The 17,796-nt window shown below is 39.0% G+C and overlaps 1 protein-coding gene across 5 annotated transcripts in view; it reads left to right on the top strand.

The window, feature by feature from the left end:
• Ccdc138 (coiled-coil domain containing 138) overlaps positions 1 to 17,178 on the top strand; it is a 39,380-nt gene extending 22,202 nt beyond the window's left edge. For 4 of the 5 annotated variants that reach the window (XM_090336267.1, XM_090336268.1, XM_090336264.1 and 1 more), the window contains 4 exons: positions 4,203 to 4,395; positions 10,130 to 10,306; positions 13,075 to 13,213; positions 17,008 to 17,178. In XM_090336267.1, the coding sequence (XP_090192393.1) occupies positions 4,203 to 4,395; positions 10,130 to 10,306; positions 13,075 to 13,213; positions 17,008 to 17,158 (660 nt within the window). In that variant the 3' untranslated portion in view covers positions 17,159 to 17,178. The remainder of the gene's footprint in view (positions 1 to 4,202; positions 4,396 to 10,129; positions 10,307 to 13,074; positions 13,214 to 17,007) is intronic. The other variant, XM_090336266.1, reaches the window with a different exon arrangement.
• The last annotated feature ends 618 nt before the right edge of the window (positions 17,179 to 17,796 follow it).

Here is a 17,796-nt window from a genome sequence, read left to right as displayed (position 1 = left end):
TAAGTTTTGATTGAAATTAAACCTGATTAATCAATTTTAGAAAAATTCTAGATCTTTCAGTTCATGAACAAAATGTCTCCTTATTCATTTACAGAGATTGAATTCAGGGCCTTCTGCTTGCTAGGCAGGTCCTCTTGAGTCATGTCCTTCTACCTGTGCTACATACTTTTCAGGCAGGTTCTGTCATTTTTGCCCAGGGCCAGGCTCAGACCTTGATCCTCCTATCCATGCTCCTACGTGACAGGGATCATAGGCACACATTACCATGGTTATATGTTGAAGTTGGGTCTTAGCAGTGTTTTTCCTGAACTAGTCTCAAATTGCAGTCCTTCAGATAATCTGCCTTGTGAGTAGCTAGTATTACAGTGGGAGCCACTATGCCTAATTCACTAACTTCCTTCAGTCCTTCTGTTGGACATTCCAGCCATTTAGCATCTTTAGGTTCAGCTGTCTGACGGTTTATTGAGGAGTACAGTGCTTTGGTTGTTCTATTGTTGTTGGTTTGTGATTGGCATAGCTGTGGGGAAAGGCATCTCTTTGTGTTACAATTGTAGGATTTCTTACTGTGGGAGCTTCCCATGAGGGCTCAGGACCCAGTACTACCCAGAGAAGAGAAAGCCAGTTACCCTCCATTAATACCACTGTCCTTGCTGGTTTGTGTGCTGGTGAGGACCTGGCTAGTTGAAGGTCAGTTGTCAGTTTCATGGCTGCATTCACGTTGTGATATTTCTGAGATGCAAACACTGTAATTTGGTCAAATTTATTTCTTCTAATTTACTCTTGTAACTTTCTCTCTTCTGACTTATTTCAAACAGGATTTAGCGGCTTGCCTTATTTCAGACAGTATTTAGTGGCTTTCATAGTGCTGTCTTAATAAACTTAAAGTACTTGGCTTGGATCATGTTTACTTCGTGCACCCAGTTTTTTTCTTCCCCTGTCCCACTGGTTCCCCTCACATTTTTCCCATCCCCCAACAGTTCCCCTTTTACCCTCATGTCATGTTAGTATTATAACCATTTTATGTCTGTTCTTCATATGAATAAAAATGAGATACTTGGCTTATCTCACTCAACATAGTGATCTCTAGTTCTATGAATTTTTCTGCAAATGGCTTAATTCTTAGTGTCTGAATAATATTTCACTGTGTACATTGACTGTGTTTCCTTTCCATTCATTGGTTGGTCTTGGCTACTGGGAGTAGTGCAGTGACAAATAGGAGTAAGTAGGTATATCTCTACTGGGTGTTGTATTACACTCCAGCTATGTGCCTGAGTATAGAGTTGCAGGTTCATAAAATATTCCAGGTTTAGTTCCTATGGTGGCTACACTAATTTGTTTTTCTACGAACACCGTATGAGGGTTTCTTTTCCTTTACATACTTGCCAGTGTTTATTTTCTTGATACTTTCCATTCTGATGGGTGAGATAGAATCTTGGTGTCATTTTGTTGTATATTTCCACTATGGCTTAGGATGTTGAGCAAATTTGTCCCTGTATTTATTAGCCATTTGAGCATAAAAGCAGACAACATAGACCAGTGAAACAAAATAGAAGACCCAGGAATAAATGCACACAGCTACAGCCATCTGATTTTTTATTTTTATTTTTTGGACAAAGGAGCCATAAATATATGTTAGCAAAAGGATAGTCTCTTTAACAAAATGTGCTGAAAAACAAAACTGAAGTTCTTCATCCTGTACAAATCAGTCTTAGACCTGAAACTGCTATTGCTAGTTTCTTTTTGTCCCTCTTCCTTCCCTCTCCTGTCTTGCCACACATACTATAAACTGTAGGCTTCTTATAGGTAACTGTCTCTCAGTGAGGGTCTTTTTGGACTTACCTATTTGGCATTTGCTTATCTTCAGTCTGTCTGCATTTCTCCAAACTTGAAGAATTATTAGCCATTAAAAATTTCAAGAAGTTTTAGCCCTATTTGTATTTCCTTCTTTTGAGAAAATTTACATAGGTGGATATTTATTTATTTTGATTATCTTTTGTTTCCTCCTTGAAGCTTTCTTTTTCCCAATTATTTCTGGTTATTCAGATTGTCTATATTCTGTTTTATTTTCCAACTAAATGATTCTTTTTTTGCCTGCTCTGTTGAAAGATATTACCTTGTTTCATTTAGTTTTAGCTCTTTCTGGTTCTTGGATAGATGTCTGTTTTTAGATTGAGTATTGGAGATTGTGGGTCTAGCTTGTTTTCAGTGTCCACAGGTAAAATCTGGGTGACATTTTTCTTCTTGTTTAATTAGCAAGAAATCTTAAATATTATTCACACATTAAAAAAAACTTTTACTTTTGTGTTAACAGTAGCCTAAACTATTGTATGTGTATTTTGTTTATTATTATTGATGGATGGGGGAATACTTGGCAACTGGATGCAGGTGTGGTGCTTTGTAGTCATTTTTCTTTTCTTTTCTTTTCTTTTTTTTGTGGGTTATGGGACTTGAACTCCACCAGAGAGCTGTCCTAGAGCCCTTCCGCTTAAGGCTGTTGCCCTATCCTTGAGCCAAGCCCCACTTCCCATTTTCTAGTGGTTAATTGGAGATGAGTCTCAGGTGTGGCTGCCCGGGCTGGCTTTGAACCTTGATCCTCAGACCTCAGCCTCCTGAGTAGCTAGGATGACAGGTGTGAGCCACTGCGCCTAGCTGTAGTTCTTTTTTTTCCTTTTTTATGTAGGGTCCTGCACTAATGTTGCCTGAGTTGTCCTTAAACTATGATCCTCTTTTGTTTACTTCCTAAGTAGCTGGGATTACAGCCTAGTGTTAATTTTTTTTTTATTACTTTTTTTGGTATCAGTATTGAGGCTTATACTCAGGGCCTTATGCTCTACGTTGACTTTTTCACTTAAAGCTGGCACTCTTAACACTTGAACCATGCCTCCACTTTTTTTTTTTTTTGCCAGTCCTGGGCTTGAGCTCAGGGCCTGAGCACTGTCCTGGACTTTCTCAAGGCTAGAGCTCTACCACTTGAGCCTCAGCACCACTTCTGGCTTTTTTCCTACATGTGGTACCAAGGAATCAAACCCAGGTCTTCATGCATGCTAGGCAAGCACTTTAACCACTAGGCCAAACTCCTGGCCTCATGCCTCCACTTTTGGCATTTTGCTGGCTGATTGGAAAAAAGAATCTCATAGTGTTTTCAGTCTGAGTTGGTTTCAAGTCCTGATTCTCAGATCTCAGGCTCTTGAGTAGCTGGTAGCCATCAGCACCCAGCCGAGAAATAATCTTGTCATTTTTAACATTAACTACTAAAAGAATTTTAAAGTATTTTTATTGTCATCTTAATTCAAGGTTTTAAAACTTGTATATGACTACTCATTAATGATATTAAAATCATATTGGTAGTGTAGTTTAATTAGATTCTATTGTTTGTGCCAGTCACTACACAGCCATTGGCTTTTGGTCCTTAAAATCACCTCAGTATGGGACCAGGAGTTTGGCAGAGTTCTTACCTAACATGTACAAAGGCCCAAGTTCGATTCCTTGGTACCACATACATAGGAAAAGCTGCAAGTTGTGCTGTGGCTCAGCTGTTAGAGCTCTAGCCTTGAGAAAGCCCAAGGACAGCACTCAGGCCCTGAGTTAAGCCCTGGGACTGGCAATAAAAGTCACCTCAGTATATCTTTCTAATATTAGTTTTACAAATTAAAAAGATAAAACCTGTTATCTGAAGAACCAGTACTGAATGGGAACGAGTTGTTCACAAACTCCAGTACAGGTGTGGGAAAACCATTATAACTATAACATACAAGCATTGGGTCATGATAATGGCAACGTCTAGTAGCTTGAGCATTCCCATAAAGAGCAGTCTTATTAGGTTCCTAACAGATTTGTAGATTTTCATGAAGTACGATGCCATTTTAGAGATCATTCAATGCCATTTAGAGATCATTCAATGCCATTATCTCTATTTTGCCCATTTTCTTACTTCAGTTCCTCTAAGAAAACTCTCCATGTTTGCACCCCAGTAATTTATTCTTTTGTAATTGTTAAAATGTTTTTCACAGTGAGAAACATTTTCATAGTGAGCGTGTTCTGGATGATCACTTAATGAGCATGCATGGTCAGATGCAGCTGAGAAGCTGGTTGTGAGTGATGGTGGAACAATGAACTCGGCATAAAGCCTAACTGTTTCTTTGATAGTTCTCTGTACTAGAAAGGTAACCTGTTCTTGCTAAGATTGTACATATTTTTAATAGCATTCAACTTTGACATCAACATTGAGGAGATTGGGTGAGGACATATTTAAAGGAGTAACAATTAAAGGAATTCATGATACTTCTTTAGAGCATTCTGTGGAGAACAAACCAAAGACAGCTGTTTTCTTCAAAAGTTCCAATTTGCAACTGAGATTTTTATCAACCTTAATTGTTCTCAAAACAGTCACTCAAGGTAAGCTTTCAAGGATGTTTGTAGTACACAGATCGGGAGAAATACTATATAAGAAAGCAATAAAAACTTGTTTTATTTTCTGGATTTGAGAAAATGAAGCCTTTAGTTTGAAAAGATAAGCAGAATCTTGGTTTGAAGCTAGCCTGGCCTAAAAAAGTTAGCAAGATCCTATTTTTTTAAAACAAGGTGGGGCTGGGAGTGTGGTCTAGTAGTAGAATGCTGGTTTAGCATGCATGAAGCCTGGGTTCCATTCCTCAGTACGACATACACAGGAAAAAGCCGGAAGTATTGCTGTGGCTCAAGAGCTAGAGCACTAGCCTTGAGCACCGAGAGGCTCAAGGACAGAGCCCAGGTCCTGAGTTCAAGGCAAACAACAAAAATCACCTGGGGTTAGTAATTTGTGTTCATTATCTCAACTACTTGAGACGCTGAGGTAGGAGGATCAAGGTTTGAGGCTGGCCAGGACAAAACCCCAGATCCTATTTCCAAGTAGGAAATGGGGACATGGCTCAAGTGAGTTAATGACTGTGCTATACTAAATCTGAAATGAAATGTGTAGCCATTATGCTAATAAAAGTAAAACGATGCAATATAATGTATCACTGAGAGGATACTGGTCTGATTTTCATTGTGCTGTGAATGATCATTTTTAAGGTTCATTATGCTCCCAGGTGCCACCAAATGCACTTTTAATGGGATTCATTGCAAGAAAATCATTTAAAAAGTTCAAAATTTAAAATGTTAATGTGCTGCTTGTAATAATATTAAGGGAAAATAGCTGACAAACCCACAACTGAGCTCTTACTCTGCTGCTAGCATTGTTTTAGTCCTTGTTCTTGGTTCTTTCAGATTTATTCACTACAGTTAATCTTTTTCTGATGGTACTGTGAGTTGAACTTAGGGATTTACAAGCAAGCATTCTACCATTTGAGACTTACTCCTCTTTTACTTTTAGTTGTTTTTCGGATTCTTTTGCGTTTGCCTAGACTGACCTCTGCCCTCACTTTCCTAGTTGCTGGGACCAAAGCCATGAACCACTGTACTAGTCTTGTTTTAGAGATTTAAGGCTTACTAACTTTTTGCTTAGGTTGGCCTCAAATTAAGATTCTCCTGTCTCTGAATCCTAAGTAGCTGGGATTACAGGTATGTACTACCACACCCAGCCCTAACCATTTTTACAAAAGACCAAACTAAGGGTCAGGAAATAGACTCAGATCTTTCTGAACCCTTAACAGTATCACCTGAGTGTGGTACATTATATTTAACAGTGGTTATTTTTTTCTGGACTCCTTTGCTCTTCATTGGCCTCTCAAGCAGACCTGTTCATAGACAGGAGAAGAATGTCTAGTGGAAGAATGGGAGATCTCAGTGCTAGATGTCTGACTTCAGGGAGTTCTTGCAACTCAAGGTTAGCCTAGAGTCCAAAGAAGGGTAGTACAGCTCACCTTGTGAGGAGAGTTGCTGCAGAGAGTTTCTAATCACCTTAAAATCTACCATAAGATAAGTACAGTAACTAAATAGAATCATACTGATTAACAGTATTACTCTTTTGTAAAGAATTAAAATAGGTTACATTTGAGTGTATATAACATAGATGTAACCAGTCTAGCTACTCAAGAAGCTGCAATTTGTAATCCTAGATACTCAAGAGTCTCAGATGAGTATTGTGGTTCAAATCCAGCCAGGGCAGAAAAGTCTGTGAGACTCTTTATCTCCAGTTAACCAGAAAGCCAGAAGTGGAGCTTGGCTCAAGTGGTAGAGGGACTAGCCTTGCAAAAAAGCTGAGGTTCTGAGTTCAAGCCCACTTCCCCCCTAATTAGCATAAATGAAAGTAAATGTATTGCTGTAATTGATAACTGAAATTTTTAAGAATTAGTCTTTAGTGCCAGGCATAGTGGCCATGTCTGTAAGCTCAACTTATTTAGGAGGTGGTATCAGGAGAATTGACGTTCATAAAAAGGGCTGAAATGTGGCTCATATGGTAGAGTGCCTTCTCAGCAAAGTGTAAGGCTCTGAAATCAAACTCTAGTGTCCCCCAAAAAGCCTTCAGGAGTTAAATTAATTTCATTTTTAGAAAATCTTTAGAGAAATTAAGTTAAAGTCACAACTTTAAAAAATAAAATCATCCTTTAAAAGTAACCCAATATCCATTAAAAACTATAAAATGTGTGTGTGTGTGTGTGTGTGTGTGTGTGTGTGTGTGTGTGTGTTCATGTGTGTGCATGGATATTGTCCTTGAGCTTTTTTTTCCCCCCACCCCCAGTCATGAGGCTTGAACTCAAGACTGGGGCATTGTCCCTGAACTTCTTTCTTGCTCTACCACTTGAGCCACAGTGCCACTCACAGGTTTTTCTGTTTATGTGGTACTGAGGAATTGAACCTAGGGCTTCACGCATGCTAGGTAAGCACTCCACTGCTAAGCCACATTGCCAGCCAAAATTTTTTGCTCAAGGCTAGCCCTCTACCACTTATGCCATAGCTCCATTTTGGGCTTTTTGGTTATTAATTGGAAGTAAGGAGTTGCACAGACTGGCCTGCCCAGGCTGGCTCTGAACCATGATCCTCAGATCTCAGCTTTCTTAGTAGCCTGGATAATAGGAATGAGCCATGAGTAGTTGCTTTAAAAAAAAAACAATATTGGGTTGCGAGTTTGGCCTAGTGGTAGAGTGCTTGCCTAGCATGCACGAAGACCTGGGTTCAATTCCTCTACCACATACATAGAAAAAAGCTGGAAGTGGTGCTGTGGCTCAAGTGGTAGAGCCCTAGCCTTGAGAAAAACACCCAGGGACAGTGCTCAGACCCTGAGCTTAAGCCCAGGACTAGCAAAAAAAAAAAAAAAACCCAAAAACAATATGTAAGATTTCAGTGCTAAATGGTGGAAAAAAGACAGGTTGGACACTAGTGACTTATGCCTGTAATCTTAATTATTCAAGTGTCTGAGACCTGAGAGTTTAGATGTGAATCCTGTCTGGGTAGACAAATCCCTGAGGCTTTTCAGTTAACTAGCAAAGATGAAAGAAAAGGCATGGCTCAAGTGGTAAAGTGCCATCCTTGAGTGGAAAAGCCAAGCAAGAATTTGAGAACCTGAGTTGAAGCCTCAATACCAGCTCAAAAACACTTTAATATTCAATTTAAGCCTATCAGATGATGTATTAATAAGTAATTTGTATGAAATACAGAAGGTGGCACTGTGATAAAGTTTATTCTTGTAAAGAATTTGAATTCAAGGTTATATACTTTTGCCTGTGTTGTCAAAAAAAAAATCAATAAGGCAAGTCTAAGCAGAATCTTAACAATTCTGCTTAACTTAATATTCATTTATTTGCAATGTTTATTAGCTTCCTTTATTTTTGTGCCAGTCCTGGGGCTTGAGCTCAAGGCCTGGGTGCTGTCCCTGAGCTTTTTTTACCACTTGAGCTGCAGCTCCACTTCTGTTTTTTTGTTTTTGGGGTTTTTTTTTTTCCCGTGGTTAATTGGGGATAAGCAACTCACAGACTTTTCTGCCTTGGTTGGCTTCATACCTCGATCCTCAGATCTCAGCCTCCTGAATAGCTATGATTATAGACATGAGCCTCAAGAGCCTGGTTTGCATTGTTTTATTTTAACTACAAGAATAAGTAGTGTTTCTTGAACTAAATTCTGCCAAACATTAAAAAAGTACATTGTAAATTAGTCCAGGGGCCATATTCACTTCTCAAAATTCTTTCATATATATCTTAATGACATGTAAGTTATTCCCTACTTCAGATTCCTCATAATTAGGATTTGGTTTCTTTAATATTTCCTTTGGTGGTTCTTAGGGATTGTGAAGGCACTCTTGAGCCTTCTTTAAGCTGAAATGTCAGTAGGAAAAGTAACTTGGTAGCATATAAACAGTAACAAGTTCTTGTTCCTTTGAATAGTATTGTAGAAAGTGTTTAGGAAACAGTTATTTACACACTTAAAAGCACAATTGCCAGACTGGTGGTATGCCTCAAGAGTCCCAGCCATGAGTAAGCAAGCCAAGCTCAGATTGGCTGAGATGCTTTTTAGAGAGAGAAATTTTAGAGATTTTTTTTTGCCAGTCCTGGGCTTGAGCTTAGAGTCTGAGCACTGTCCTTGGGCTTTTTCAAGGCTAGAGCTCTACCACTTGAGTCTCAGCACCACTTCTGGCTTTTTTCCATGTATGTGGTACCGAGGAACCAAACTCAGGTCTTCATGCATGCTAGGCAAGTACTCTACCAGTAAGCCAAACTCCCAGGCCCAGATTTTTCTTTTCTTTTCTTTTCTTTGGGTCCCAGAGTCTTAAGACCTCACATTTACCAAGTTTAGGTCTTGTGTTCATGATTTGATATTGGTACGTGCCCCCCCACACATACAAAGTGTAATGATACAAGTATCTAATACTTTATTTACATTAATCCAAAAAAAAAAAACTAGTGCAAATCATCCATGGATCATCTTGAGAGTTTCTGTGACCTAAATTCTGCAGGCACCATTATAATGCTGGCCTTAGTAAAACTTGCTGCCATTGTTGGTTGTAGGACTTGAACTCTGGGCCTGGGCGCCCTCCCTTGAGCAATTCAGATCAAGGCTACCATCCTACCCTTGAGCCATAACACCACTTCTGGTTTTCTGGTGATTAATTAGAGATTAGAGTCTCATGGACTTTTGTGCCTGGGCTGGCTTTGAACCACGATCCTCAGATCTCAGCCTCTGGTGTAGCTAGGATTACAGGCGTGAGTTCTGTACCTGGCCCACAAGTTGCTGCCTTTCTTTTTCTTTCTTTTCTTTTTTTCTTTTTTTTTTTCCCTGTAGGTCATGGGGCTTAAACTTGGCTTGGGTGCTGTCCCTGAGCCTTTCAGCTCAAGGCTACCACTCTACCTCTAGGCCTTGGTGTTGTACCTGAGCTCCAGCTCAAGGTTGTCACCCTATCCCTGAAGCCACAGCCCCACTTCCCATTTTTTGGTTAATTTTCCCATTTGTTGGTTAATTGTAGATAAGAGTCTCTCATTTTTTACTTCGGGGGCTGGCTTTTAACCATGATTCTCAGATCTCAGCCTCCCGAGTAGCTAGAATTACAGGCACGAGCCACTTTGCTGGGCCAACTTGCTGCCATTCTTAATGATAGATGTACATAAAAATAGCACACTGGAGCAGTCTTCCTGTGTTGTCATGGAATGGGCTGTTTTTTCTTTATTACGAGTTAGGAAACCTTATTTAAAACTCATTCGGCAAGTTTGTGTAGTAATATTTTAAAATAGATAGCAAAGGTAGCATAGATATTAATGTTCAGATGTCTAGAAGCATGTATATAGAATATAAACACTGCTATCCTATTGTAGTATGAATCATCAGTTTTTCTTTTTTTTTTTTGCATTTTTTTATTGTAATTAGTAAAAGGATTACATGATATTTGCCAGATAGAAGGTGCATTAATTCACATACATTGATACCCTTTCACATGTCTTGGTACCCATTTCCCTCCCCCCATCAGTTTTTCTTGACATAAGAAAGTAAGCTTATTATTATAATGTTAAAATTCAAAAATGCTAAATGAAATTTACAATAACATAATGCTTCTCTCTCATTTGAATTCCTAACCAATTAAGAGGATGTTCGTCTAAATTTAGCCTCTGATCTTTCCATCGTTTAACTTGTGTATATCTTTGATTTTGTTACTATGATGATGCTTTTTTCCTTTTTTTTTTCTGACTACCTGCTGATAAACAGGTGATTTTTTGTTGTTTTTCAGCTGATTATCTGGCTCAAGCATTTGATTCTCTCTGTTTGGACTTGAAGACAGATGAAGGGAAATTATTGTTTTTGGAGTATCGAGCTGTTCCAGTAATACTAAGTCACCTGAAAATATCCAGTAAGGGGCTTTTATCCAACGTCATTGACAGTCTGCTCCAGATGACCGTAGAATCTAGTAAGCTTTTGTCTCCTATATGTAAAGAGACTAAAGAGGAGTGATTTTTCTGTCTTGTGGTATATACATGTTACTCCATGTTATTCTGTGTAATTCAAATGTTTTTGGCAATTGAGTACCTAACATCATTGAGAGTCCAAACATTCACCTTTTGTGTAGATTTTCACTGATGTTAGTAGCTTGCATTAATAATTTGTTCTGTGGGTACACTGCAGGCATCACGTATTTGAACCTCCTTTTCTGTTTGCTTGTGTTCTAACATTCTAGCAGATTCTGTTGTATATTCTGTTTGCTCAGATAAAGTGAGAGAAACTCATTTCACTGCTTATAAAATGTTTACATGGCAATTTTTTATTAATTTATTAACATTGATTTTACATCATATTTCAAATGAAATATTTAACAAACAAGTATTCAAGAAGGGAATCTCCATATACACTTAGATTTTAGGACATAATTAAAATTAGGCTGAGGGTTTGTATGTCATAGATACATATTAATCTATGTAATAAAACATTATGTCTATGGAGTCATAGATTTTTATGTCTATATAGTTGTGTTTATATTTCCCATACCATGTCCATAGCATTGGGTATGCAAATATTGAGTCCTTGGCTCTTGTACTGTTTGGATCTAATAGCCACATATTAATGATACCATGCGCCTTTTGTTCCTTTGGTCTTGTCTCACTGGTCTTGTCTCACTCAACATGATTTGCTCTAGATTTACCCACTTCCCTGCAAATGCCATTATTTTATCTTGTCTGTTGGCTATGTAGAATTCCATTGTATATACCACATGTTTTTATATCTATTATTCTGCAGTAGGGCATCTGGATTGTTTTCATTGCCTGGCTATTGTGAATAGTGCAGAAATGAACATAGCTGCGTTATGATGTTCAGGATAGATGCCCAGAAGTGGTATGGCGCGATCGTAGGGAAGGTCTATTTTCAGTCCTTTAAGAAACCTCCACATTGCTTTCCAGAGTGCCTGAACTAGCTTATCCCACCAACAGTGTAGTAGGGTTCCTTTTTCTCCACAGCCTCGCCAGCATCTGTCATTGAGTTCAAAATCTTGGCCATTCTTGTTGGGCAAAGGTGGTATCTTAGGGTTGGTTTTTTTTTTGCCAGTCCTGGGCTTGAGCTCAGGGCCTGAGCACTGTCCTTGGACGTTCTCAAGGCTAGAGCTCTACCACTTGAGCCTCAGCACCACTTCCAGCTTTTTTCTATATGTGGTACTGAGGAATTGAACCCGGGTCTTCATGCATGCTAGGCAAGCACTTTAACCACTAGGCCAAACTCCCGGCCCCATTACATGCCAATTTTTTTTTGAAGATTATAGGAAAGCAGGAAAAGACATCTCACTAGACTTGGTAGATGTCTTTTGGAACTAGAAGGCAGTGCTTGTGGGCTGTGAGTAGAGGAAGAATCATGTACCCGCTGCACTCGGTGTGGCATGATGGGAAGGGATTTCCACAGGGATGAGTCTCATGGACTTTCCTACCCAGGCCCACTTCAAACTGTGATCCTCAGATCTTAGTGTCCTGACTAGCTAGGATTACAGGTGTGAGCCATCGGTGCCTGACTCATGTGCAGTGTTTTTTCTTTGTTGTTGTTTTTTGGGTTTTTTTGTTGTTGTTGTTGTTGTTGTTCTTTTTTGGTCAGTCATGAGACTTGAATTTTGGGCCTAGGTCCTGTTCTTGAGCTCTTCAGCCCAAGGCTAATGCCCTACCCCTTGAGCCACAGCCCCACTCCCAATTTTCTGGTAGTCAATTGGAGATGAGTCTTACGGACTTTAGTGTAGTTCCCAGCAGGCTGGCTTTGAACTGCAGTTCATAGATCTCAACCTCCTGAGTAGCTAGGATTACAGGTGTGAGCCACTGCACCCAGTGGTGTGCAGTGTTTTTGAGAACTAGCAGAAAAGCCATTGTAAGTAGAGTAAATGAAGACAGTAAAATGAGTAAGGCAAAGAAAAAGCTGTGGTGTTTTTAAAAATATAATTTAATACTCCGAAATTTCTTATTGACAGTTGTCTGAATGAATTCATAATTATGAGCTTATTGAGAAATTCTATTTTTTCCTTTCAAGCATGGAATTTGAAGTTTGTTAACAGAAGTCTCTCAGTAGGGAAAATAATCTCTGCAATATTAAACAAAAACCAGTGGATTTTATATTTTGTGTGTGCTAGTCTTTGGGCTTGAACTCAAGGAATGGGTACTGTCCCTTAGCTTTTGTGCTCTAGCCTAGTACTCTGCCACTTGAGCCACAGCTCCACGTCTGACATTTTTTTTGGTGGGTAATTGGAGATAAGAGTCTCACAGACTTCCCTGCCCAGCTAACTTCAAACTGTGATCCTGAGATCTCAACTTCTTGAGTGGCCACTGGCACCCAGTGATGTTTTAATTTTTGAAATAATAATTTTGCCTCAAAATTAAATATGACGGAATAAAGATTCAAGGTAGGGGCCGGGAGTTTGGCCTAGCGGTTAAAGTGTTTGCCTAGCATGCATGAAGACCCGTGTTCGATTCCTCAGTACCACATATAGAAAAAAGCCGAAAGTGGTGCTGAGGCTCAAGTGGTAGAGCTCTAGCCTTGAGAAAGTCCAAGGACAGTGCTCAGACCCTGAGCTCAAGCCCAGGACTGGCAAAAAAAAAAAAAAAAAAAAAAATTCAAGGTAGTACTTATAAATATGTCTCATTGTTTTGTTTTTGTTTTAAGTTTCCTTTTTAGTTATTCCCTCACAGTCAACATGGGTTATTTGTTTTGCAGGATCCTTGCAGCCTTTCTTGGAGGCCTGTAGCAACTCTTTATTTTTTCGCACTTGTTCTGTGTTGCTGAGAACCCCTAAGCTTGATCTCCAAATCCTGGAAAAGCTCAGTATTATTCTACAGAAGCTGTCCAAAATCAAGTAAGAATGTCTTTTTCATCATTTCTTTAGTCTTTATTTCATTATTTAGGCCTTGGTTATTAATAAGTCAAAATGCCCATGCATAGATAACCATGCAATGGCATATGCCTGTAATCCTGACTAATTAGGAGGTGGACACCTGGAGGCTTATGTATTTATGCATAAATACATAAATAGAATTCCAGTTTAGGTCCACCAAGACATAAATGGGAGATCCTGTTTAAGAAATAATTAAAGCAGAAAGGGCTGGAGTTGAAGCTCAAATGTTAGAGCACTTAACTAGCAACTGTGAGTCCCTGAGTCCAAAGCTTAGTCCTAGCAAAAGAAAGAAAATCAAGATTCATGAATATTAATACTTATCAAAGAGCATATATTTAATAACAGACAGGGATTATAATCTGCATCTTAGACCATCTAATTGTTTCAGCTAAAACAAATTCTATAGTATATAAATCTAAGAACAGTTTAATGTTTTTGTGTGTGTATGTGTGTGTGTGTGTGTGTGTGTGTGTGTGTACATGCTCATGTGCACATGCATCAGTGTGCTGTGGGTGGCACCCAGGACCTCTCATGTATTAGGCAAGTGCTCCATCACTGAGTTCTAGCTCCAGGCCAGTGAGAGCCAGTCTTAGCAAACAAATCAGAACTAATCATGCTATATTGGCACTCTATATGCCATAGGTGAAATTTTAAAAAAGGTAATGAAACTATTTTATAATTCCTTATTACAGACTCAAATGAGTTAGAGGAAGATGGCAAATGAATTTTAGATGATTTTACACTGGGGTTTTTCTTAGGAAACTATTGTGGATTTTCTACTGCTGCTGATTGAGTTTTACTGTGAGAATCAAGGACTTTCTTTTTCCATTTTATTCTTTACCCTGATTTAAATATTGGTATGGCTAGTTTTTTATTTTATTTATTTTACTTTATTTTTGCCAGTCATGGGGCTTGAACTCAGGGCTTTGAGCACTGTCCTTGGACTTTTCTCAAGGCCAGAGCTCTACCACTTGAGCCACACAGCACCGCTTCCAGCTTTTTTCTATGTATGTGGTTCCAAGGAATCAAACCTGGGCCTTCATGCATGCTAGGCAAGCACTCTACCACTAGGCCAAACTCCCCGCCCATGGCCAGTTTTAAAATTACGAATCAAAGACAGCTTTTGAGCTATTTTCTCTCCCCTGGATTTAGCATAGTCTTGTATTTTCCTTTGCAAATTCACCTGTCCTATCTATCCTCTCTCTTCTTTCTTTTTTATCCTCCTTTACTCCTCTCCCACATTCTCCTTTTCCTTCTCTGTTTTCCTGGTCTTGGGGCTTGAACTTTGGCCCTGGGCACTATCCCTAAACTCCTTTTACTCAAGGCTAGCACTCTTATCACTTGAACTGCAGCACCACTTCTTGATTTTTCTGTCATTAATTGGAGATAAGAGTCTCACGGGACTTTCCTGCCAAGACTGGCTTTGAATCCGGATCTTTAGATCTCAGGCCTTCTGAGAAGCTAGGATTACCATTATGAGCTACCAGTGCCTGGCTTCTTTCTCCCTCTCTTAATGGAGATATTATCTTACTATGTGGCTAGCCTGGGCTGACCTCAATCTTGAAATCCTCTGCTTCCACCTTCCAAATGCTGGAACTGAAGGTATGTAGCACTGGGCCCAGCACATGTTAGTCTTTGTATATGTGCCAGTATTGGGACTTGAACTCAGGGGCTGTGTGCTCTCCTTTAGATTTTTTACTCAAGGCTGGCACTACATCACTTGAACCACACCTTCATATCCAGGTTTTGCTAGTTAATTGCTGCCCAGGTTGGCTTTGAACTGTGATTCTCTGATCTGAGCCTCCTGAATAGCTAGGGTTACAGGAACGAGACAATAGTGCTTGGCTGTTGTAAATTATTATTTTGTGTGTATATATGTGCTAGTACTAGATATTGAACTCATAGCTTCATGCTTTGCTTGTTTGTATACATATGGTATTGTACTTCCACTTAAGCCTCACCTCCAACTTGATTTTTTTTTTTTTTTGCTGGTTAATTTAAGAGCATCTCACAGACTTCTTTGCCCAGGCTAGCTTCAAATTGAACTTCTCTGATTTCAACTCTTGAGCTAGGATTATGGGCAGAAGCCACAGGTACCCAGCTATATAAATTATTAATTTCCAAGTTGTGGTATTTTTTGGTGTTTTTCTTATCCTGGGGCTTGAACTCAGGGCTTGTGTACTATCTCTGAGCTGTTTTTCTCTGCTCAAACCTAGTATTCTACTATTTGAGCCACAATTCAACTTTTGGCTTTTTGGTGGTTAGTTGGTGGTAAGAGTCTTGTCCTTTCTCCCCTGGTTGGCTTCCATCTCACATCTCAGCTTCTTGAGTAGCTAGAGTTATAGACATGAGCTTCTGTACCTGGCCGTAACATATTTTTTTGTTTGTTTGATTGGTTGGTTGGTTGGTTGGTTGGTTGTGAGGCATGAACTTAGGCCCTGAGCCCTTTTGCTCAAGGTTAGTGCTCTACCACTTTGAGCCACAGTGTCACCTACAGTTTTCTGATGGTTAATTGGAGATAAGGAGTCTCATGGACTTTCCTGATCAGGCTGTCTTTGAACTGTGATCCTCAGAGATCTCAGCCTCCTGACTAATTAGCATTACACGTGCGAGCCACTATAGCACCCAGCTTGTGACATGAATTAATTTATAAGTTACCCTTATAAATTTTATTCCCTCCCTTTTCTTGGAATCTGTACCATGACTTTCTGGTTTGTTAACGTCTCAGTGCAGCCTGTTGTAGTTAATCTGTGATGCTGTGAAAGTACAGTAACACTTAGTTCTTTTTTTTTTTTAATTCATGGAGTTTTAAAAAGTAGTCCCCAGCTAGGAAAATTGAGGGTATGAATAGGATTGAGAGGGATAGGATAGAATAATGAAAGGGATGATATCCATCAAGATATATTGTACTTATAAACTGGCATGTTGCCTGGAAACCCCATTGTACAAGTACTTAAAGATAATGAAAATATGCTAAGAGTAAAAGTAGTCTCCATGTGGAAGCTTACCTTTAAGCCAGATGCTTTTTCCATGAAGTGTTTTGTTGCCTAAGCAAGCAAATATAAATCCTATTTTAAAGAGATGGTAGGGGCCAGGGATTGGTCATAGTGGTAGAGTGTTTGTCTAGCATGCACGAAGACCTGGGTTGGATTCCTCGGTACCACTTACATAGAAAAAAGCCAGAAGTGGTGCTGTGGCTCAAGTGGTAGAGCTCTAGCCTTGAGAAAGTCCAAAGACAGTGCTGGCTTGCGAGAGAGGAATAGTGATCATTTGATGATCTTCCAGGAGACAAGAAATATTTCTTGTCTAGACAAGGAAATAAGACATATGTTATTAGAAAATAGGCCTCTTACTGATGGAAAATGAAATGATTGACTAGCTGTTAGAAAGGAGTAGTTGAAAAAGTATTCTGGAGCTAATCCCAAAGGTAAACCAGAATGGTGCCATTTTATAAGCTAGTTTACTTATGATAACCATGTGTTTAACTTTCAGGCTGCCTGCTGGGAGATTTGGGGGAGGAGATTCTTCATTTTTAAACTGTGAATAGGGCATAGTTTTCAGGACTGTGAAACCCTTTTAATACTTTTTGGTCTCAGATCTGTATCATAAAACTTGTTTTTGTTTTCTAGCATTTTAATTCATTACTCAACCATCGCCCCCAGTATTTGTAAAAAAAAAAAAATGCCATGTCTCCACCTTTATATATAACCTATATATCATGTGTATAATTGAGTAATATGCTATTTCCTTTTCAGGAGTAACAAGAAGCTCTTTGAGCTTTTTACAATTCATCTGATGCTACAAGAACTGCAGAGGACCACTCACCCAGAGCATGCCTTCCTCTGTATCAATCTCAACTCAACTCTCTTCAACTTGGGCTTAACAAAGTGCAATACAAGCCAGTAGACTGGTGAATTTGTCCCATGCAGGTGGATGTATATATGTATATAAAACAGGTGTTACTTATTTGTAGACGTGTAAAAAATCACCACAGTAACAGATTCTACTGAGTAGAGCAGAATCATCTATCATGAAAGATTATTGGCATTTTTTCATCTTGGTAAATGAAAACTCTATAAGCTATGGAAGTTTTATGTACAAGATGACATTTTCAGAATTTATGACATGGAGGTTTGGGATACTTTTTATAAAAGTACTTTAGGAAATCTTTATTAAAATTATGTAATAATTTGAAATAAATTGGTTGCTTATGTGGGAACAATTAATCATGTTGTTGTTCTGAGTTTTTGTTTTTGAATTCTCCTGGGATTTGAACTCAGGCCTGTCATATTTGCTAAGTAAGCACTTTATCACTTTAGCTACATTCCCAACCCTATTAACTTTTAGCATGTAGCTTTAGCTGTTTTTGTTTGTTTTGTTCAAGTAGACCTCAGTTTTCCTGTTTAGGCCTCTTGTGTAGCTGAAATGATAGATGTGTATGTCTCATTGTGTTCAGCTTTATAGTTGAGAAGAGGAGGGGTCTTAGTAACTTTTATAGGGGTGAGTCTCAAACCACAGTCCTTTTACTTTCCATATCTACGTGG

This window comes from Megascapheus bottae, chromosome 7 (assembly GCF_031878675.1).
Source record: "Megascapheus bottae isolate mThoBot1 chromosome 7, mThoBot2.hap1, whole genome shotgun sequence".
Lineage (NCBI taxonomy): Eukaryota > Metazoa > Chordata > Mammalia > Rodentia > Geomyidae > Megascapheus > Megascapheus bottae.
This window is presented reverse-complemented; position numbering and strand designations above follow the sequence as displayed.